Below are 24827 nucleotides of genomic sequence, written 5' to 3'. Positions count from 1 at the left end.
GCCAGGAAGATTCAGGCGTGTCTATTGTTTGAGGAGTCACGTTGTTGTTGCTTTTCATATGATAGGCGTTCAGTGTAGTTGCGGCGTTGAAACTGGAATATATCCACAGCGTACTTATGTGCTGTTTCGGGTGTCATTTTCGTACCATGACCTCGGCCAATTAATTCAGATTACGTTGAACATGAAACAGGACTATTTCTACATTATCTGTGATCCAATGGCCGGCCGAAGTGGCCGTGCGGTTAAAGGCGCTGCAGCCTGGAACCGCAAGACCGCTACGGTCGCAGGTTCGAATTCTGCCTCGGGCATGGATGTTTGTGATGTCCTTAGGTTAGTTAGGTTTAACTAGTTCTAAGTTCTAGGGGACTGATGACCTCAGCAGTTGAGTCCCATAGTGCTCAGAGCCATTTGAACCATTTTTGTCATCAAATGTTGTCGTTGCTTCTACATCTTTAAGAAGTGTGTGCTGTGGACACCCCTATATTCCAAGATGCCGACAGTCTTTTTGACAGGCCTCCTGACATACTGTTTTGCTTTGACAAATACGCAGGCACTCTCTCTTATCTAGAGTGTTCTACTAATTCGCCCGTTCTTAATGCAATAGAAAACAAGTTGAAACGTTGCTAACGTCACCGTAATTTCATGCCTTTGCCGACCTAATCATCAATGAGTGACTTCAGTTGGACAGAGCATGCAAAAAGAAACCTGTAGATAAATTTCCTCGCCGAAATGAGGCTGTCATTAAAGATAGTCACGATGTTATATATATATATATATATATATATATATATATATATATATATATATATATATATATATATATATATATATAGGGTGGCCCATTGATAGTGACCGGGTCAAATATCTCAAAATAAGCATCAAACGAAAAAACTATAAAGAACGAAATTCGTCTAGCTTGTAGAGGGAAACCAGATGGCGCTATGGTTGGCCCGTCAGATGGCGCTGCCATAGGTCGAAAGGATATCAACTGCGTTTTTTAAAATGGGAACCCCCATTTTTGATTACATATTCGTGTAGTACGTAAAGAAATATGTTCTAGTTGGACCACTTTTTCGCTTTGTGATAAATGGCGCTGTAATAGTCACAAACGTATAAGCACGTGGTATCACGTAACATTCCGCCAGTGCAGACGGTATTGCTTCGTGATACACTACCCGTGTTAAAATGGACCGTTTACCAACTGCGGAAAAGATCGATATCGTGTTGATGTATGGCTACTGTGATCAAAATGCCCAACGCGCGTGTGCTATGTATGCTGCGCGGTATCCTGGACGACATCATCCAAGTGTCCGGACCGTTCGCCGGATAGTTCCGTTATTTAAGGAAACAGCAAGTGTTCGGCCACACGTGAAACGTCGACCACGACGTGCAACAAATGATGATGCCCAAGTGGCTGTTTCAGCTGCTGTCACGGCTAATCCACACATCAGTAGCAGACAAATTGCGCGAGAATCAGGAATCTCACAAACGTCGGTTTTGAGAAGGCTACATCAACATCGATTGCACCCGTACCATATTTCTATGCACCAGGAATTGCATGGCGGCGACTTTGAACGTCGTGTACAGTTCTGCCACTGGGTACAAGAGAAATTACTGGACGATGACAGATTTTTTGCACGCGTTCTATTTAGCGACGAAGCGTCATTCACCAACAGCGGTAACGTATACCGGCATAATATGCACTATTGGGCAACGGAAAATCGACGATGGCTGCGACAAGTGGAACATCAGCGAACTTGGCGGGTTAATTTATGGTGCGGTATTGTGGGAGGAAGGATAATTGGCCCCCATTTTATCGATGGAAATCTAAATGGTGCAATGTATGCTGATTTCCTACGTAAAGTTCTACCGATGTTACTACAAGATGTTTCACTGCATGACAGAATGGCGATGTACTTCCAATATGATGGATGTCCGGCACATAGCTCGCATGCAGTTGAAGCGGTATTGAATAGCATATTTCATGACAGGTAGAATGGTCGTCGTAACACCATAGCATGGCCCGCACGTTCACCGGATCTGACGTTCCCGGATTTCTTTCTGTGGGGAAAGTTGAAGGATATTTGCTATCGTGATCCACCGACAACGCCTGCAACATGCCAATGTATGTGCGAACATTACGGAAGGCGAGCTACTCGCTGTTGAGCGGAATGTCGTTACGCGTATTGCCAAATGCATTGAGGTTGACGGACATAATTTTGAACATTTATTGTATCAATGTGGTATTTACAGATAATCACGCTGTAGCAGCATGCGTTCTCAGAAATGAGGAGTTCACGAAGGTACATGTATCACATTGGAACAACCGAAATAAAAGGTTCAAACGTACAGATTCTGTATTTTAATTTAAAAAACCTACCTGTTACCAACCGTTCGTGTAAAATTGTGAGCCATATGTTTGTGACTATTACAGAGCCATCTATCACAAAGCGAAAAAAGTGGTCCAACTAAAACATTCATATTTCTTTACGTACTACACGAATATGTAATAAAAATGGGGGTTCCTATTTAAAAAAACGCAGTTGATATTCGTTTGACCTATTGCAGCGCCATCTAGCGGGCCAACCATAGCGCCATCTGGTTTCCCCATTCAAGCTAGACGAGTTTCGTTCTCTGTAGTTTTTTCGTTTGACGCTTATTTCGTGAGATATTTGGCCTGGTCACTATCAATGGACCACCCTGTATATATAGCATGATGTCTCCTGCAGCTGAGTAATTTTTTGTCCGGCATACGTAACTCGGGAGTTGCTGAATATAGCTTTGACAGCAGGCCATATGTTTGATTGGGAATGGGACAGAGTACTGTGCACGGCCATTGAATTTTGAGACATAGTAAAGGATGACTTAGGAATTAGCACGGATGATGACCTGCCAAACAGAGACGGTTGTTACTAACCGAAATGCGCTTGGGACCTGTTACAGATCCCCAAGGCGAGAAGCATCCAGACGGCACGCGATGTAGAGTATGATGGAACACTCTAGGTCTCGAGCTCGGACCCTGCCACAATTCCCAGTTGCCGTGTAGTGGCCGGAGTCGGCGGATCATCTACGAAAAGACGCTTCACCACAAGGTGACAGCAGTGATAGTCTTCGAAACGTGGAGCTTGAGACCCGAGAACTTTATATTACGCTGCCTGTCAAAAGGAGGGGACGCTGCAATTCTCTATGACAGAAAGAACGTCCGAAATAGTGTTTTTCCTGTTTAATGTTGTTACCATGCCCCGAAGGATATATAAAGGACGTGAAAAATGGTTCAAATGGCTCTGAGCACTATGGGACTTAACATCTGAGGTCATCAGTCCCCTAGATCTTAGAACTACTTAAACCTAACTAACCTAAGGACATCACACACATCCATGCCCGAGGCTGAATTCGAACCTGCGACCGTAGCAGTCGCGCGGTTCCGGACTGCAGCGCCTAGAACCGTGTGGCCACCGCGGTCGGCAAAGGACGTGAAAAGTGATAAATATTGAGTGATCACTGTGAAGGACACGAAGACACCATTACCCATTTGAGACAACGTTATTGGCAGCTGAGTTTGAAAGGGGCTCACTGTGGGTCTCCGTTTAGCCGGCTAATCGAATCGTGCTGTATTCAGATTTTCGGGGGATTAGGATACGACAGTGACCGGATATTGGACTGCGTCCAAACGTGAGGACAGCCATATTCGTCGTCAAACTTGTGGCCAACCACGTCTCACCACCACAACAGAGGATCGCCGTATTGTGCACAAGGCACATCGTGACTTTTTCACTTCAGCATTTGACGTACAAGAAGTAATAATGGACTCTCTGCAATATTCTGTGTCATCTTACACCACCGGTCTGAGACCAGTCTAGGGAATTACCATCCCAAGTGTGGGCTACTGTTAACATCACTCCACTAAAGGCTGCATTTGGGGTAGTCCCAAAATCTAGAAACATGGAATGCTAATGAATGGCGTTGAATTGAGAACAGCAATGAATTGTGGTTCTGCACATGACTATTGTTGGTGAGTGCGGCAGTGACCGTTGTTTTGGTGAGGCACAACAAGCAACTTCTGGTGACATGGTGAGCAAGCCACCAGTCAGAACTTAAGGAAGGTCAAGGCTGGTAGTGGCTGAGAGAATAGTAAGTCATGGGCATCTTCTGCCCTCTTCTCTTAACTCTCACACAAAAGATAATGCTCGTCCACATATGGCACGTGTCTACATTAATTGTCAGCGTTATCTTCAGTTAATCCGTGGCCAGCAATATCCCTAGATCTGTCTTCATACTGGTAACTTCATACTGTTATGTGGGCTGGTACTGCCACTTTCTTTGTAAATTTGAGTCGATTTTGTTACCACTACAATCATACTCTCAACCCATGAAGTTTCTTATTATGTTCTCCTGTCTTATGGGTGCTTCCTTCCTTCTCATAATTAAACTGACTGGGTTTATATGCCCTCCCCCCACCCCTCTCACAAAATATCTATCTTACACCAGCCTCATCTCATCGCCTCCGAGTAGCATTTGCACCGAAAGTGCCCAATTATTTGTTGGTTGTATTGCAATCTCTGTCTTCCCCCACAGATTTTACGCTCTATTACTCCCTCCGGTAGCATGAGAGTTATTCCCTTACGTCTTAACAGAAGTCCTATAAATATGTCCTAACTTCTTCTCAGTTCTTTGCACATGTTTCTTTCCTCGCCGGTTCGTCAGGTTGCCCCCTCATTTATCAATCTACCTAATTTTCAACACCTTAAGCACATACCAAACATTTCGCTTCTTTTCTGGTTTTTCCATAGTATTAATAACGTAGATAACATTTATAACAACACTATCAGGGCATATAGGTATCCTATACTACTCGCGTATATTTGGAGATCAAGAACTTACTTTGTGTTCGAACATAGTGGACCCTCACAACAGTAAGCAACATGGATTCCGAATACATCGGTCATGTTAAATCCAATTCACGTGTTCACATATGATACACTAAAAGCCAGTGTTGTGGCCGTGGTGGTCTAGTGGATAGAACAATAGACTCTTGCTCGGGAGGTCACGGATTCAAACTTGGATAGGAGCGCTATTATCCTTCGTTCCAGTTCCTCCAGAATGGCCGCAGGTTCACTTTTCCTTCTAGCAAGTGGGTACTGTGATCTTTTCTCTGCGGTAAAAGGCTACCGGGGTATGGTTCCACCCTCCTCCCCTGCTAGTGCTGCAGCGATGAAAATGTGCACTCCACCTGAAGTTTGGCTAATAGCACGACCACGGACTTGCGCCAAAATTTTACATTTAATTCTACCGAAGAGCCATGGACAGAGCAACGCACTAGATTCAGTGTTTCCACACGCTGAAATAAACTATCGAAGCCGTATCACACAGATGTTTATAAAAGAAAACATTTTTGTCCGCTACAAATTGCTAGGTTTTCGGCTGGATTGAAAGCATTTTGCCAGTCAGAGGCAGCCCGAATAGAGAGGCTTTCTCAAACGTAACTGTGTTCCAAGGAAGCCATTACTCTTCATGTTAAGGGGGGACGTTCATGAAACTGACCAAAAATGTCAATTTTCAGTTTCTTTTTTTATTTATTAGAATAACTCACGGACAATAAGTTCCCGAAGTTTCAGTAATCAAATCGCACACGAAGTGCATGAAAAATAATTAAACGTATGACGCGACCTTCCTGCCACGTCTGCTTTTTGAAGCAACATTTCAATACTAGCTAGGTGAACAACAATTCCGTGGACTTCTTTCCAGTATTCTTGCACGGGATGCATCTAGAATTCTGTGAAATATATTCATTATTCTTATAGATTATCTGTGACACAATTCCATATCTTAGCAACAATAACAAACCAGCGCTTTGTTTATGAGGAAGCAATCGTTGTTTTGCCACATTTTAATCTGCTACAGTCGTTAGAATTGCAACTTATAACGCAGAAAAATTAAAGCAATAACAGCCCTCGGTCGCAAAAATGACGTCTTTTGATCTAGGTCTTGGCATTACTAAGAGTGCCTTCATCAGAAGTAAAAATCTCAAACTGAAACGTCACTTATAAAATAAATATCAAGCGATAAACCTCTAGTCACAACAATTTAAAATAGGAAACATAGAAGGCAAGCCACTATGGGCTGCTCACACATGTCGAGCTACGGTAGCATCACACTCCTTGATATTTATTTTATACGTGACATGCCAATTTGAGTTTTTTACTTCCGATGAAGGCACTCTCAGTAGTGTCGAAACCTAGGTTCAAAGACTTCATTTTTACGACCGAGGGCTGTTATAGCTTTAACTTTACTTTGTAAGCGGTCGCTGTCAACGAAGCCATGTTCAAAACTTTATAATGCAGTTCTTGTATTTAATGATGGGAACGTAGGGAGAATCAAGGTATTAGAGAGAGTGGGCTTTATTCTAAGAACTTTTACTCAAAATGTCATGAGAAAAATAAATATACAGTGCCTCTCTGCAACTGAAACGTTAGTTGAAGACTTGGTAAAGAAAATAAGGCACAGAACAAGAAACCAGAAGACAAGCCTTGAGGGGAAAGTGGACCCTTAGTACAAATCTGGAGCCTTCTGAAAAGATGGCATCAGAAAAAAAACTTTAGGTTGAACTTTAAGTTGCACTTTCTGAAAATTATGTTTTTTTAGGTTTATGTGCCTTTTTCTCAGAAACTATGAAGGCTAGAGTTACAAAATTTCGTACACTTATTTCTATAAACCCTATATTGTACTTACAGAACTATAATTAGAAAATTATAAAAAATTCTCCTATTTGATATATTATAAAACCTCATGAGAGAAGCTTACTATCTAGAAAGAGATTAAATAGAGAAAATTTTGTAGAAATCTCTTGAATAGTTTCTGGGAAAAAGGTACGTATACTATTCCGAAATAAAATTTTAAATTCCGTAAAAAAAATTATATATAGTCCAAAGAACAGTAAATGTGTTAACTTCATTTAATCCACGGTACAAAATTTCATTGCCGTATCTTGAAAATTGTGGATCTGGTACGACTTTTAAATGGTGTGCGTGTTTTTTATGAACATCCTGCCTTATCTGGCAGTTTTAGCAGTTATTTACAATCTTTAACTTTTGGAAGCCGACGCGACTGTCTATAAGGAAGTTCATCCAATAAAATTTATAACAATGTCAAGAATAAAATACAGTATTAGCATGCTGCAAACACAGGGAATTAGCACTTGACGTATAAATATGCAAGCTTGTGAACGAAGTGAAAAGCAAAATGTTGTAGTGCCTGGCTTCAGACATATTAGTCACAACTGGGGTCAGTCAAGTCAGGTACATTTTAGAGTAACAGTGTATGATGAGACGGAGTAGGCCAGTCATTTTGGCTTTGTTATGGTTAAACCAAATTGAAGGCCTCAGTTTATCTGTATGATATTGGGGAACTGAGATTTTTATGAGAAAGTTGCTTGATCCGGAAAAATGCGCAGGATCGCTAGTATACGTCAGTAAATCTTTACCGAAATGGCGAGACCGCCTATAGTTTCTGCGTCCACAGGGGGCAGCTAGCAAAGCGCCGACTTACGCGGATCGGTCAAACACGCTTGGAGTGTCACGTGCAGCAGTGAGTCGACATCTACATCTAAATACTTATCCCGCAGTCAGCGTGGTAGATTGATAAGGAAAATGGCTCTCGTTCGATTCCCGGCCGGGTCGAATATTTGCTCCGCTTAGGTACGTGGCGTCCTTACTTTCGCATCATCATCACTGATATTTCTGTCACTTGAAACAATGCACATACTCCCCAAGCCACCGTGCGGTGCGTGGCAGAGAGTACTCCGTATCATTAATAGTCATTTCCTTCCCTGTTCCACCTGAAAAACTTGCGAGGAGAAACGACTGCCTATATGTCTCTGCATGAGCCCTAGTTTATTTTAATTTTTTTATTTTCGTAGTTCTTAACCGAAATGTGTGTTGGCAGCAGTAGAATCTTTCAGCCCCTTCAGCTTCAAATGCCATACCGCCCCCCCCCCCTCCCCCCGGGATTCCCATTTGAGTTCCAAAAAAAATCTCCGTGGCACTTTCATGTTGTTGGAACCAACTGGTAACAAATCTAGCAGCCCGCCTCTGAATTTCTTCGATGTCTGCCTTCAATCCTATCCGGTACGGATACGAAAAACTCGAGCGTTACTCAAGAATAGGTCACACTTGCGTCCTACTTGCAGTCTCCTTTACAGATGAACCACACGTTTCCAAATTTCTCCCAATAAACCGAAGTCGACCATTCGCCTTCCCTACCACAATGCTCGTTCCATTTCATATCGCTTTGCAACGTTACACCCAGATATTTAAACGACGTGAATGTGTCAAGCAGGACGCCGCTGGCGATATCCTTGTCCCTGATGAGCACTTGCTATCGAGAACCACGTACGGGTTCTATTATTGAAACAGTCTTCGAGCCACTCACATAACTGGGAACCGATTCCATGTGGCGTATGTTTGTTAACAGTCTGGATTGGGGCTTCGTGTCAAATGCTTTCCGGAAATGAAATGTGGAGTCTCCCACTTGCTCCTCATCCGCAATTCGCACTATATCATGCGAGAAAACGGCAAGCGAAGTTTCGCGTGAGGGATACTTTCTAAAACGCTGTTGACTCTTGCGCATAACCTTCTCAGTCTCAAGATAATTTATGTTTCCCAGGTGACTCGATCACCGGTGACGGGCTAGGCGTGGTACATTGGGACATTACTCTATGTTGCTACCAAGATACCAAGTTCTTGGCGCCTTTCCTTTTCTGGTGTGTTTCCTGCAGTTTAGGCCTGGCTGGTAACTTGTGAACTCTCCGGTGAGGGAAGTTGTTCTGAGTGTATTAAGTCGGGCACATGACATCGATGGCTATGAAATAGTCGTTTCAGAAGGATCACAGAGGAAAATTATTCGGTGAATACTTTGTTAAACTTGTTGCTGCCATCGCTTCGGATCTTTCACGAAATTTGGCACAGAACATTTACCTTTCCTGCTTCCCGTGGTTAATACTTTACTTGTGCGTTTATCAACTTCATTTGAAGATCGGTAAGTGACATCGATTACCGATATTTGCAGTATACACTTTATCTTCCTCTGGGTCGGTTTCTAAATGATTACAGTGTTTAATGTTTTTAATGTATTAATTCAGCTGTGGAACCTTCAGTAACTATTGTTTTTATTAAGTTTCTGTGAAGATTTAGGCAGTGTCGAATCAGAACATAGTTTTAGCAGCTCTTAACTACAACTACCTTTAATTTATATTCTGCTATAACCGTTTAAATGTTTCAGAGCATATTTGGCTCATTACACCTAGGGTTATTTAAACAAGAACAGTTGGCATCTTCCATGTCTTTTTTTTTTTTAAGCCAATCCCCACTAGCCGTTTGAACTGGTATTTTAACGACGTAAATGCTCATTTTAACTCTCTCCCTGTAATAGTTCTGCATCATTTCTTATCCCGAGTAACTGTTACTACTCTCCAAAGACTCCAGTGGGTTTGTTAAGTCAACGCCTGTGTACGGAATTATTTCAGAAGTATATTTCTTTAATTGCGCAGAAGCACTGAAGTAAATGTTATTTTATTAATTCAACTAGTCACTCGAACGTCTTCATTGCCTATCAGTTTCACAAATATTAAGTAACAAAACTTTTACAGAAGGCCAAGCAAGTAAAATTCTTTATGGAAATAGTGCTTATTCATGGTCCGGCACCTTAAAACTACATGGCTGCCACCTATCCCTGCAGTTACTTAGATGTGTCATACATCATTTGCATGATTTTTAACAAAATGAAGTGCAACAAGTCTCTTTAAAGGCTATGTATAAATGAATTGTCTGTGAGTAATATTTAAAGATTACTTGCTAGTGCAATAGCTTCAATTTAATATATGTGAATATGTTAGTCATTGTTACTATTCATATTACAAGTGAAACAATATGTAACATAAAACCAAACTAACCAGAGGGATTTCCAGAAGACATGATTTCAGGTTAGAATGAAAAACTGCTTTGCTGTCTATCAGACATTGGATGTTATTGGGAAAGAGATAAAAAGATTTTTGCGACTAGATACTAGACTCTTTTCCGTGCCAGTCATAGCTGTAGGAACGTGTAATGAAGATAATTTCTTCTAGCATGGAAAGTATTACTCTTTACAAGTTTCAATGGATTATTGACAAATTATTCATTCATTGTTGTTGTTGTTGTTGTTGTTGGTGGTGGTAGTGGCGGTGGTGGTGGTGGTGGTGTGGTCTTGAGTTCGAAGACAGGTTTGTTGCAGCTCTCCACTCTATCCTGTGCAAGCCTCTTCATCTCCGAGTAACTGCTGCATCCTACACCCACTTGAACCTGCTTACGGTATTCATGCCTTGGTCTCACTGTTCAGTTTTTCTTCTACACTTCCTGCCATTACCAAAAAGACGATTCATTGCTAGCACAAGATGTTTCTTATTAACCGATCTCTTCTTTTGATCAAGCTGTTCTACAATTTTCTTTTCTTCTCAGTTCGATTCAGTACCTATTCATTAGTTATTCGATCTAATACCTAATCTTCAGAATTCTTCTGTAGTATGACAATTCAAAAGTTTCTATTCTCTTCTTGCCTGAACTACACAGACAGAGAAAAAAATAGCACATTTGGAAAGACGACGTCGATTTTGATTCGATGACGGCGTATATCACTTGGGGGATGGTAGATGTACTGATAATGGTTTGAACGTCGTGCGCCAACAGATAGCATAGTGGGATAGCTACCAGAACATCATTTGTGTCTAACCGTTAATAGCAGCGAGAAGGCTGTGTGGCGCAGACGTGTGAAGCAAGCAGGCAACCATGTCACAGTGATGCACTCGTGCTTCCTACAGCCAACTGAACAAATTTGAAAGTGGTCAAATTGTAGCCTTCTGAGTGGCGGAATGGTCCCTTCGGGACGCTGTCACACGAGTTAAAGGTGTTGCGTCACTCGCCCGACGATGCTGGTGTCAGTGATCACATCAAAATTCTCACACCTGTAGAGGAGGTACTGGACGTCCATGCAGTGCAGGGCACCAGTGGCAGATCGTACACGCAATAGGTCTTGTGAGCACAAATGTGTCAATGAACACTGCTGCGAACTGGTTATTAGCAGTGGGACTATGGGCAAGCTCACCTCTATCTAGCCCATCTGCCATGCACACCATAGCATCGACGCGCACGTCTTTACTGTTGCCGTTAGACGATCACTTGGAAGATGGAACAGCGCGCCGCGATCTTCACCGATTAAACCCGACTCTGCCTACACGCAAGCAATGGTCGTTAAACCTACGACGTGGCCCCGTTGAGCGCAACCTCGTAGAGCGCATTCAAGACACGTTGGCGTCACCCCAGGCCTTATGGTCTGGGCTGGAATAAGCTTCATTTCTCGTCCACCTTTGTTGTTTCTGGAGAGAACGCTACCCAGCGCTCGGTACATGCAGAATGTTGTTAGATCCGGTCTTTTGCCTATCTTGGAACAGGGAGGTGATTTATTGTTCCGACGGGATAATGCTCACCCAGACACTGCCCGTGAAACTCAACGAGAGCTGCAAGACGTGCAGCGACTTCCCTAGCCAGCACCATCTTTAGACTTGTCTCCAGTCGAGCACGTGTGGGATATGACGGAACGAGAAGTGACTTGTGCGACCCATCGACCAACAACTCTTTCAGAACTATGTGATCAGGTCGAGCAGGCGCGCAATAATGTGTCCCGGGACAGTATTCGTCATCTGTGCAATCGACTGGATGCCACAGTCGGTGCCTGCTTAGCCGCCTGTGGGGGCTGCACCCTATACTAATATAGGTGTTTCATCATGGGTCGAAACCTGGTAACTCAGAACCGCTTGTGCTATTCATCTGTAAAGGTAATCATTTCATGTACTCCATACACACTGTTGGAACGACAATAAATCTTGAGTGAATTGGAAACCTCTAAAAGGGTGTACTAAATTTTTTTTTCCCGGCAGTGTATTTATCGGCCACGTTTTACTTCCGAATATGTCTAAACTTTCCGCCAACACCTTAAGGAGAGGTTTACTAATACTTAAATATATATTCGATGTTAACAAGGTTATCTATTTCAGCGCCTGTATACCTGCACGGTAAAATTCTCGACCAACCCGTTAGAGCCACTGTTGGGCAGCGCGTACAAGGGAGACATCAGCTTCAAACCTTGTTCCACGAAGAGAGTCTTTCAGTTTCCCAAAGAGACGATAGTCACATGGAGCCAGGTGAGGACTGTAAGGCGGGTGTTTCAGTGTTGTCCATCCGAGTTTTGTGATCGCTTCCATGGTTTTTTGACTGTCATGTGGCCGTGCATTGTCGTGCAACAGCAAAACATCCTGATTTGCCGATGTGGTCGAACACGACTCAGTCGAGCTTGAAGTTTCTTCAGTGTCGTCACATATGCATCAGAATTTATGGTGGTTCTATTTGGCATAATGTCCACAAGCAAGAGTCCTTCGGAACTGAAAAACACTGTAGCCATAACTTTTTCAGTATAAGGTATGGTTTTGAATGTTTTTTCTTGGGTGAATTTGCATGGTGCCACTCCATTGATTGCCTATTCGTCTCTGGTGAAAAATGATGGAGCCATGTTTCGTCACCTGTCACAATTCTTCCAAGAAATTCATCTCCACCATTCTCGTACTGTTCCAAAAGTTCGCTGCATATCGTTTTTCTTGTTTCTTTGTGAGCCACTGTCAACATCCCGGGAACCCACCTGGCACAAACCTTTTTTAACGCCAACACTTTCAGTATTCTGCAAGCGCTTCCTTCCCCTATCCCAACGTAGCGTGACAATTCGTTCATTGTGATGCGTCTGTCAGCAGTCACCAATTCGTCAACTCTCTGCACATTGTCTGGAGCGTGTGCAGTACGAGGCCTGCCGCTGCGAGGACAATCCTCAATATTGCCGTGCCCGCTTTCATCACGCAACCTGCTTGCCCACCGACTAACTGTACTGCGATCGACAGCAGCATCCCCATACAACTTTCTCAACCTCTTGTGGATGTTTCCCACTGTCTCGTTTTCACAGCACAGGAATTGTCTGACAACACGTTCCTTCTGACGAACGTCAAGTGTAGCACCCGTCTTGAAGACATGCTGTGACGGCGCCACTCACGGGAACAGGTTGAACCAAGTTTGAAAACAAGCGGGAAGGATGTATCTACACACTGTAAAACTTTCACACATGCAGAATGAAAACTGTATTTTTACAAAAATAGCGCGCATTTCTTTTGGAGTGACCCTCGTATGTCAAGGGCTGAACCTGCTTAGCTTAGCTGCTAGTACAAATTTCCATCAATATGTACACTCAATACTTCAGTAATTCTACACGGCCGACTAACTACTATTCTTGTACTGTTTTAATTGGTGGCATTCTCTCTCTTGTTCTATAGTGAAATTATTCCGAAACCAAACTGTTGCCCATTAGCTGAGAAGCACTAACTATTTTATTTGAGCTTGACATGATGTCAAGTGGAGATACACTGAGGTGATATAAGTATACGATAGCGATATGCCCATATGCAGATGGCAGTAGTATCATGTACACAAGGTATAAAAGGGCAGTACATTCGCGAAGCTGTCGTTTCAAGTGATTCATGTGAAATTGTTTCCAACATGATTATGGCAGCACGGCGAGAATTAACAGACTTTGAAAACGGAATGGTAGTTGAAGCTAGAAGCGTGCGACATTCCATTTCGGAAATCGTTAGAGTATTCAATAATGCGAGATCTACAGGGTCAAGAGTGTGCTGAGAACGCCAAACAGGCATTACATCTCACCACAGGCAAAGCAGTGGCCGATGGCCTTCACTTAACGACCGAGAGCAGCGGCGTTTGCCTAGAGTTTTCACAAGGAAAGACAAATAGTACTGGGTGAAATAACCGCAGAAATCAGTCTGGGACATACGTTAGGAAAGTGCGGCGGAATTTGTCGTTGATGCGCTGAGGTAGTAGACGAACGACGCAAGTCAATTTGCTTACGGCATGACATCGACTGCCCGCCTCTCCTGTGCTAGTGACCATATTGGCTGGACCCTAGACGATGGGAAACGTTGCCCTGGTCCGATGAGTCCCGATTTCAGTTGTTAAGAGCTGATGGTAAGGTCCCAGTGTGGCGCAGACCTCAGGAAACCATGGACACTAGTTGTCAACATGATTCTGTGCAAGCTGCTGATGGCTGTGTTTCCATGGAGTGAAACGGATCATCGACTGGGAATGGTTATGTTCGGCTACTTGGAGACCATCAGCAGCCATTCATCGACTTCATGTTCCCAAATAAAAATGGAATTTTTACGGATGACAGTACGCCATGTTAGCTGGCATAATTGTTCGCTATTTGTTTGAAGAACATTCTGGACCGTTAGAGCGACTGATTTTGCCACTCAGATCACCTCACATGAATCCCATCGGACATTTATGGTGCATAAACGAGAGGTCAATTTTTGCACAAAATCCTGCAGCGGCAGCACTTTAGCAATTTTGGACTGCTATAGAGGCAGAATGACTCAATATTTCTGCAGGGCACTTCCAGCGACTTGTTGAGCCCTTGCTACGCTCGAGTTTCTGCACTACGCAGTGCAAAAGCTGGTCCGACACGACATTAGGAGGTTTGCCATGACTTTTGTCAGCTCATTGTCAGTGTAAGTCCGCGACAAGTAAATAATTGTCCTGACATCTCTTACTATGGTCTCTTGTCAGATTTGTCCTTATAACGATATCCGGTTTCGTTCATGTACCGAAAATCTTCAGATCTGTGAAAACAGATAGAAGACATGCTAAGTTTAATCGTGCATAACTAATCTGAAAGGCATAAATCGTCTACTGCAGAAGGGCAACAAGACTGAAATATGTAAATTTCCGCTCTTTGACGATTATGGTTCTGAGAGGAAAAATGCTTTGTCTACCACATTACAGAAACCTGTTTGCACGATATTACGGGCCACGCAACGCCGTTAATTTTCTGTTTATTGTAGATACGGAGCTTGTCCTGGACATGATGCTGGTTGCGTGCTATAATTAGGAGCAAGTCTAAGAAAGAGGAAGGATACCTTACAGTTGATGACGCTATTGAACTTGCAAATTATTCCTTAAAAAGCGATAACGAGTTTCCCACTGTTCAAATTAAGGTGGATTCCTTTATTGACTACTGTTCCTGGTGGCCTACATTTTACAAAACAACCTGCCTGAGCGATGATTCGTATGCTAAAGTCGTTCCTAAACATCTTAAAAGGGGCCTTCCTATTTCAAAACATCACGAGATGACTTTTCTGCTCAAAATCGTAGTAGTGTTACGTGCAACATGAATATCGCTGGTTTGATGATGGACACTTTGGTGAGGAGAAAGTCTGTACAACTTTTAGAGCTCTATTGACAGAAAATATACGTCTCAGTACTGGCAATAAATAACAATAAAATAGATGAGACTGATAAATCTTTGGTCTATATCCCTCAAGACAAGCTGCAGCACTGGAAGTCATTCACATCATGGCCGAGAACAACTGCATTCGTGATGTACGAGTGAAGATAACTGACTAGTGAAACAATGCAAAACGTCAATTTCATTCAGAAATATGAGGCAGATAACTTTTATTACAATAAAAGAGGTTTATACGTACATTTCTGTTTTAAAACAAGTAACTTAACTCTAAAATTAATTTGTGAATCCTGTGTACGGCAGAAAGGAAACATGTCGAACACCAACTAAGCCGTTTCCCTCCTACCCCTTTCAACATACATGACATATACCTACTACATCAAGGAATGAGAATTATATTTAAGGAAACAAATTGCATTAAACTAATTTGGGCCGGCCGGAGTGGCCGTGCCGTTCTAGGCGCTGCAGTTTGGAGCCGAGCGACCGCTACGGTCGCAGGTTCGAATCCTGCCTCGGGCATAGATGTGTGTGATGTCCTTAGGTAAGTCAGGTTTAATTAGTTCTATGTTCTAGGCGACTGATGACCTCAGAAGTTAAGTCGCATAGTGCTCAGAGCCATTTTGAAACTAATTTAATTCAGCTCTTTGTCTCTAATTTAGGAGTAGTAAATATAGACACGTTTTCTTTCTACCGTAAGCGGATCGTATATGATTAATAGTGCGGACGACACTGATTGAAGGGGCAGAGCAACGCGTCAGTTTCATGTGCTGTGCGCAGCCTCTAAAGCCACGGATGTGGGCGAGCTCGTTAGGAGATGTCGACAACACTAGCCCAGCCAGAGTTGAACCGCACGGTGTTGGTGTTCCCGAGCCACGGAAAATAATGCCAACTGGCGGAATACTTGCAAAATACGCACACTAACGTGCAAGACTGAAATAAATATGTTCCAAATGTGAAATACGCGATTCTCTTCCATTCTAGCTTTCTACACTGGCTATAATTTTATTTTGCATGTGTAACTGCTTTGTCGTAACACAATGACTTTATCATCTTGATAGATCACATATAGTCTTATTAGAGACTTACTGACACTGCACGCAGCACATGAAACGGAAGTATGTTGGGTATGCACTACTATATTTATCAGACTTCACCTCTGTGGGAAAATGGTATATTCAAGGAAACTAATATGAAATAAAAGAAGAGGTATGGAAGAAACTTGTTTCTATAATTAAGTTATAAATTAATCATTCATATAAAGCTGTGAGTAGGCAGTTTACGATACTTATCACAATAAAATATATTAAACGTCTAAGGCGACAAAGGAAATGAAAAATACTCAGATGAGTGCAACACTAATGACATCTGTTATCTTTTACACAGAACCCGTATCTGTGCTACAGTTTCCTGTTCTAGTGGTGTTGCTGAGTCACTACATAGAGAACAATGTAACACTTACCTTAGGCAGTGGCGTGGCCTGGGCCTCAATGTGAATTCCAGTAATCTCTACGACGCTGGGTAGATGCGGACGGGGGTATTCCGTAGCGAAATGGTTGTTGAGGATGAAGAGGCTGAAGTTACGGTTTGTGTCGTACACCGGCGGTCCATCTGGTCCAAAATATTCCCTCCGGATGGCCTCCTGGTTCGGCAGTATATCGAAGTACCACGTGTAATAGAACACGAGGTAGAAGTATGTGTTGTAAAGACGCTGCCAGAAGTTCATGTGGTCCGAGTAGCCGACCCAGACGTCTGGCACGTATGCTGGGTTCATTGGGTTTCCCAGGGAGAGGTAATTGGGTGCGAAAGCAGACAGCGTAATCATTCCGACCAACGGTGGAGATCCCACTTTGTGGACCAGGCCGTAGAACGCCTGGAACGGCATGAGCTCCATGATGACCAGGTCAAACGTGTGGTTCCCCCTGAAACACATGGCTTCAGTTCATCGACCTGCTAACTGGAAAACTCCGTTTTTGTTACATTTGAATACGAGACAATACAGATAAATATCGCCAACAGCAAACAATTCAATGGTTGGAATGGTCATTTCGGTATATCAGCATGAATTTACGAAGATTTCGAAGAATATGAATATGACGTCAAAACAATCAGCAGTACAAACGTTCGCCGCTTGGGAGCCTCTAGTTGTATTCCTCTGCTGGAGCAATTGTGAGTGCATTGGTGGGAACGTAGTTGTTGATCTCTTTACACCGTGCGCTTCTGTGGATGAGAATTTCGAAATGAATGACTTGAAGGAGCAAAGGATCTGTATTAAGTTTTATTTTTAAGTCCCGTAAAACCGCAGGTAGAATCCACCGTAGACTAAGCGAGGCTTTTGGTGAACAAAGCTAGAGCCAAGCAACAACATTTGAATGATTTAAGCAATTTAAAGATGGCTGGAGTTGTGGGTAGTATGAGAAAGATTCCGATCGATCTTCGTAATTCACAGCGTTCGAAGGAGTGCATGAAGTGATCCACGAGACAATCCACTCTCCTTGTGAAGTTGCTGGAATTTCATATCGGACATGTCATCACATTCTAACCCATGGATTAGACACGTGGCGACGTTCGTCGGTTTTTGAACGCCGATCAAAGAGGCCATTGGGATCAGGGATGCTCTGAGTTACAAACGATAATTCGAAATGATCCAGATTTTCCGCCCTTGGTCATAACTGCCGTTGAGTCATGAGTCTATGATTATGTCTCTGAAACAATAAAGGAATTATCACAGTGGAAGAAACTCACCGTGGCCCGAAAACGCATAGCCAGGACTATGTGACCTTGCCTAGAAAATAAGCTGGTACTCACCCGCTGCTGCAAAAAAAGCTGTTGCATACGTGCCACGTGTACAATGCTACCTTACTGAAGCGAGGTGGGAGTGGGCGGGTGGTACATACTGAACCCCCTTATAAAAGTAAGACTCCAAAACAATGTACATACACCACATATACGAGGGTGAGTCAAACGAAAACGTTAAATATTTTTTTAAATATTATTTATTGTGCAGAAGTGGTACAAAGCTTATCACTTTTCAACATAATCTCCCCCACACTCAATGCAAGTCAAATTGCTCTGAGCACTATGGGACTTAACAGCTGAGGTCATCAGTCCCCTAGAACTTAGAACTACTTAAACCTAACTAACCTAAGGACATCACACACATCCACGCCCGAGGCAGGATTCGAACCTGCGACCGTAGCGGTCGCGCGGTTCCAGACTGAAGCGCCTAGAACCGCTCGGCCACCAACGGCCCAATGCAAGTCCTCCAGCGCTTACAAAGTGCATAAATTCCTTTAGAAAAAAATTCTTTTGGTAGTCCGCGCAACCACTTATGCACCGCGTGGCGTACCTCTTCAAAAGAACGGAACTTCTTTCCTCCCATTGCGTCTTTGAGTGGTCCAGACATATGGAAATCATTTGGGGCAAGGTCTGGTGAGTATGGTGGATGAGGAAGACACTCGTTTCCGGTTGGTAGAAGTGAACCCAGGTTTCGTCCCCAGTAACGATTCTTGCAAGGAAGCCATCGCCTTCTCGTTCAAAGCGCCGAATAAGTTCTTCACAAGCATAAATACGTCGTTCTCTCGTTTCAGGAGTCAGCTGCCGTGGCACCCATCTTGCAGACACCTAGTGAAACTGGAGTACAATGTGGTGTGCTGACCCATGACTAATCTGTAAACAAGTTGCAGTATCATTCAGTGTCAGTTGGCGGTTTTCCTTCACTATGGCTTCAACTGCTGCAATGTTCTGTGGAGTCACAACTCGTTGTGCCTGACCTAGACGAGGAGCATCTTCCACTGAAGTCACACCATTTGCGAACTTCCTACTCTATTCGTAGACGTGCTGCTGTGACAAACATGCAACACCGTACTGAACCTTCATTCGTCGATGAATTTCAATAGGTTTCACACCTTCACGATGCAAAAACCGAATAACAGAACGCTGTTCTTCCCTGGTGTTAGTCGCAAGTGGGGCGGCCATCTTTATACTGCTACTTCGACAGTATGTGTGCATCTGCACTGTGTTGCCACCTACAGGCCATATGCACGCTGTTTGTAGCTCACTTACCAACTTACTGGATAACGGCCCGAAATTTCGATTTGTTATTGCAAATTTAAGGTTTTCATTTTACTCACCCTCGTATTATGTGATGAAATTCATATACCTTTTTAGATGTTGTTCTAATATTATCTATGCCATAGCATATTATGGGCTCCAAGGAGCCTCCCTTGATTCCGCTTACTTGTCTTGCCAAAAGCCGAGGACCTTCAGGATAACTTTATGTTGGCTGCTGCCGTGGACATCCGCTTTCAGTGTAGCAGTTGTCACGTGACTTCAGCAAATGCACACCCTTTGAATAATGCCTAAATGAAGGCAAGAAGGCCGCTGCCGCAATGCTTATATTTCTTTGGCACTCATGGGATTGTGCATTAGGAATTTATTCCCTGTAGCCAGATTGTCGCAGGTAAGTCTTTCTGCGAAGCAAACGGCCTGAGAGATAGGAGAATGAAGAATGAATGCTGCATCATGAACTGCACACTCGAAAATACCAGTATTTGTAACAAGCTTTCTTGTCCTTTCTTGAATGTTTCTAGTTTTTAGTATGCACTACAGGGTCATGTTAACTGAGGAGCTACTTGATTGAGAAGTAGCGGCTCTGGTCTCGGAAACTGACATACGGCTGGGAGAGCGGTGTGCTGACCACATGCACTCCATATCAGCATCCAGTGACGCCTATGAGCTGAGGATGACACGGCGGCCGGTCAGTACCATTGGCCCTTCGTGGCCTGTTCGGGAGGAGTTACACGGTCACGTTGCTGCGGACTTATTCGATATACGTTCATAACTGTTTTTTTACTATGCTACGGATTATCTTCTACGTACGTAATAACGTTTAGTATTAACTCCTTGTATAGCGATTGTCGTTCACTGCTTCACTGGAGATGCGATTTGTGGCACCCTGTCCGACATGGATGAAGAACTGCATGCTGCGACACCTGTTTACCATATTACTTCCCATGTACATTGTCCGCGTGGTCGAATGTATGCATTCACTGATTCATCTTGCAGAAACGCTAATATTCAATTTGCTACTTCTTTCGGACTCTGTGAAAGTCCTTGGATTCCTTTCTGACGAAATTTCAACTTTGGCCTCTGCTGTTGAGAATACAATGCAATGATTGCTTTGTTTATCATTGCTATTGCTCTGCTTTGTGTCAACACCACTAGCCCTATCGCACTGTTGTTACTTGTCGACTAAGCAGTTCAGCCACCCTCAGCCTCATACTGTGCCCACCATTGGATACCTCGAGTCTCGCCCCCTGTTGCCACTAGCAGCCAGTATTGTGGTTGCATGGTAGGCAATATGTGGGGTGTCGAACGCCGTAAATCGTAAACATCATTGGCAATTTGCGACCTCACGCACAAGGGGCTCCCTATCAGAGATGAAAAGATTGTCATAAAGAGAGGAATTCGTGGACGGCTCCATCAAACCTGTTATAAGAATGACGACTCAAAAAAAAGTGGGGGGGGGGGGGGGGGAGTTCTTCTATAAAATATCTCAAAATTTTTCCCAATTCCATACTATACACGACGTAAATCTGGGGGAAGCTGTTGGATAATGCACTATTGGCCATTAAAATTGCTACATCAAGAAGAAATGCAGATGATAAACGGCTATTCATTGCACAAATATATTTACTAGAACTGACATGTGATTACATTTTCACGCAATTTGGGTGGATAGAACCTGAGAAATCAGTACCCAGAGCAACCACCTCTGGCCGTAATAACGGCCTTGATGCGCATGGGCATTGAGTCAAAAAAAATGGCTCTGAGCACTATGGGACTTAACTACTGAGGTCATCAGTCCCCTAGAACTTAGAACTACTTAAACCTAACTAACCTAAGGACATCACACACATCCATGCCCGAGGCAGGATTCGAACCTGCGACCGTAGCGGTCACGCGGTTCCAAACTGGCGCGCTTAGAACCGCACGGCCACACCGACCGGCGGCATTGAGTCAACAGAGCTTGGATGGCGTGTACAGGTACAGCTGCCCATGCAGCTTCAACACGATACCACAGTTCATCAAGAGTAGTGACTGGCATATTGTGACGAGCCAGTTGCTCGGCCACCTTTGACCAGACGTTTTCAATTGGTGATAGATCTGTGGAATGTGCTGGCCAGGGCAGCAGTCGAACATTTTCTGTATCCAGAAAAGCCCTTACTGGACCTTCAGCATGCGGTCGTGCATTATCCTGCTGAAATGTAGGGCTTCGCAGGGATCTAATGAAAGGTAGAGCCACGGGTCGTAACACATCTGAAATGTAACGTCCACTGTTCAAAGTGCCGTCATCGCGAACAAGAGGTGACCGAGACGTGTAACCAATGGCACACCATACCATTACGCTGGGTGATACGCCAGTGCGTTCATCCCTATGTCGCCAAACACGGATGCGACCATCATGATGCTGTAAACAGAATCTGGATTCATCCTAAAAAATGACGTTTTGCCATTCGTTCACACAAGTTCGTCGTTGAGTACACCATCGCACGCGCTCCTGTCTGTGATGCAACGTCAAGGGTATCCGCAGCCATGGGCTCCGAGCTGATAGTCCATGCTGCTGCAAACATCGTCGAACTGTTCGTGCAGATGGTTGTTGTCTTGCAAACGCCCCCATCTGTTGACTCAGGGATCGAGACGTGGCTGCACGATCCGTAACGGCCATGCAGATAAGATGCCTATCATCTCGACTGCTAGTGATACGAGGCCGTTAGGATCCAGCACGGCGTTCCGTATTACCCTCCTGAACCCACCGATTCTATATTCTGCTAACAGTGATTGGATCTCGACCAACGCGAGCAGCAATGTCGCGATATGATAAACCGTAATCGCGATAGGCTACAATCCAACCTTTACCAAAGTCGGAAACGTGATGGTACGCTTTTCTCCTCCTTACACGAGGCATCACAACAACGTTTCAGCAGGCAACGCCGGTCAACTGCTGTTTGTGTGTGAAAAATCGGTTGTACGTGTCGCCACCGACGCCAACCTTGTGTGAATGCTCTGAAAAGCTAATCATTTGCATATCACAGCATCTTCTTCCTGTCGGTTAAATTTCGAGTCTGTAGCACGTCATCTTCGTGGTGTAGCAATTTAAATGACCAGTAGTGTAGTAGTTCATACTATTTAGTATTTCTTCCTTCTCAGAATATGTTGCAATTTTTGATGAATGTGGACAGTTTCTAATGTGGACACCTACATATATGCAAACCACGGTCAAGTGCATGGCTGAGGATAATTACCGTGGACCATGTATTCAGTTTCTTCCCGTTCCACTCAAGCTAGGAGTGCGGGAAGAATGTTTGCTTAAACGCGTGCCTGCGTGTTGTAATTAGTCTAATCTTGTCCCCGCGGTCGCTGCGGAAGCGATACTTGGGAACCACGGATCTTCACCATAGATTCCGCATTTCATACTGGTTCTTGAAACATTGTCAGGAGGCCTTCGCTGGATAGTTGACGTCTGTCTAGAAACGACTGCCAGTTCCGGTTCTTCGGCTCATCAGTATCGCTTTACCATGAGTCAGACTATCGTACGCTTCACTTCGTTGTATACTTTCAATATACCCACTTCACCTGTTAGTCTTGTTGGGAATGGTCCTCCATGGTTGAGTAATATTTCTGGCGCGTTGCACGATTGTTTTGTAACAAAATCGCCTCGTAGAATGATTGCATTTTCCCAAAACTCTGTCAGTGAACCTAAGTCTGTCACATGCCTTACCTTCAACTGAGCCTATGGAAATATTCCATTCCATATCCCTACAAATTGTTATGTCCATGTGTATGTATGGCTTGACTGATTTCAGATGTTAGTCATTGATGACGTTGTAGTCATGGGATAGTACTTTTTCATACGCAGAATTTTACATCTCTGAACATTTAAAACAAGGCGCCAGTTTGATTGATTCCCCATATAATCATAATTTCGTTAATAAGTGCTGATGTGCTACTGAGTCAAACGCTTTTGAGATAACAAGAAATGCTGCATCTCCCTAACGGTCCTGATTCAAAGCTTTCATTATGTAATGAGAGAGAAAAATGCGAGCTAGGTTTCTCTTGAAGAAGTACAGTTACACACAATTAGATCGCTGTTTTAGCGATACCGAAACACGCAGGCAAAACACAACGCATATACATCTCGACGGTTGCGGCCGAAATTGTAATACGCTAGCTTTTCCCTTTTGTTGACACACTGCGTTATTTACGTCCAGAATAGCCATTATTGTTAAACTACGACTATTACGATACTGAACCACATTTTGTAATACAATGAAATAGCAGCAGCGAGAATGATTGTTGCATACATACTTTTTTTATATCTTAGAAACTACTCATTAATTATTGTTGACGTTGTCGGTAAATTGACATCATTATCAGCAATTCTGCCTTCGTAAAATCGAAGGAACTTGTCAGTTAACAGTGAACTGACAACGTAATAATTCTTCTACAAAGAACAAATTCCGGCACCTCTCGTTGCAAGAATCCAAACTCAACCCTAGCAGACACAGCTCAAATGTTAGATGAAGAGGCCAGTAAATGTCAAGTCTTAATCTCACTAACAGTCATCTTACGCAATTTGAAACAAACAAGAATGACCTTTTATAGCAGAAGAAGACATTAATGGTCATACAGTGAAAGGGGAACAGTGTGCAAAATTCTATGGCGTCCAATTGCACAACAAGTCGAAATGGAGCCAACACGTGGTCAAAATAATTATGAAGGTCAGCTCACCGTGTTATGCTGTAGAAGCATTTCCCATTGCCTAGAATTTAACACAAAAGTGGTGCCTTACGTCGTATGTTTTCAGTTCCTATTGTCTTAGGGAATTGTATACTGGAGCAGTGTACCTAAATAAAGTGTTTGTTCAGCAGTAGCGAACAGTAACAATATTGTGTAAAGCAGATAATCGTACATCTTGCAGATGACTTTTTAAGGGTCTTGGAATTCTACAGTCACTCTTAAATTCATTTACTTCTCAATGGGTTTTCTTGCCGATAATAAAAACTATTTTCAACTGGACTGTGACATTCACAGTCACAGCTGATTTATTATTGATCATCCAGGACTTTATGATCACCTACCTAATAGCCGAGATGTCCACCTTTGGCACGGATAACAGTGGCGATGGCGACGGGTCGTGGCATGGAAGCAATGAGGCTTTGGAAAGTCGCTAGAGGGAGTTGGCACCACATCTGCACACACAAGTCACCTGATTCGAGTTAATTCCGGGAAGAAGTGTGGTGAGCTCTGACTCTATGTTCAATCTCGTCCCAGATGTGTTTGATTGGGTTTAGATTTGGCGAACGGGGGGGCCAGAACATCAATTGGAACTCGCCACTCTGTTCATCGAACCATTCCATGACACTCTTGGGCTTGTGATATGGCGC

The 24827-nt window shown here is 43.4% G+C and overlaps 1 protein-coding gene across 1 annotated transcript in view; it reads right to left on the bottom strand.

Moving 5' to 3' along the window:
* Window positions 1–24827, bottom strand: part of LOC126455491 (UDP-glucosyltransferase 2-like) — a 105862-nt gene that overhangs the window by 38605 nt on the left and 42430 nt on the right. Inside the window, exon 4 of the mRNA XM_050091242.1 lies at window positions 16841–17300. Within this exon, the coding sequence (XP_049947199.1) occupies window positions 16841–17300 (460 nt within the window). The remainder of the gene's footprint in view (window positions 1–16840; window positions 17301–24827) is intronic.

Source organism: Schistocerca serialis, chromosome 2, assembly GCF_023864345.2.
Source record: "Schistocerca serialis cubense isolate TAMUIC-IGC-003099 chromosome 2, iqSchSeri2.2, whole genome shotgun sequence".
NCBI lineage: Eukaryota > Metazoa > Arthropoda > Insecta > Orthoptera > Acrididae > Schistocerca > Schistocerca serialis.
Note: the sequence above shows the minus strand (reverse complement) of the source record. Positions and strands in the feature narration are given on the sequence as shown.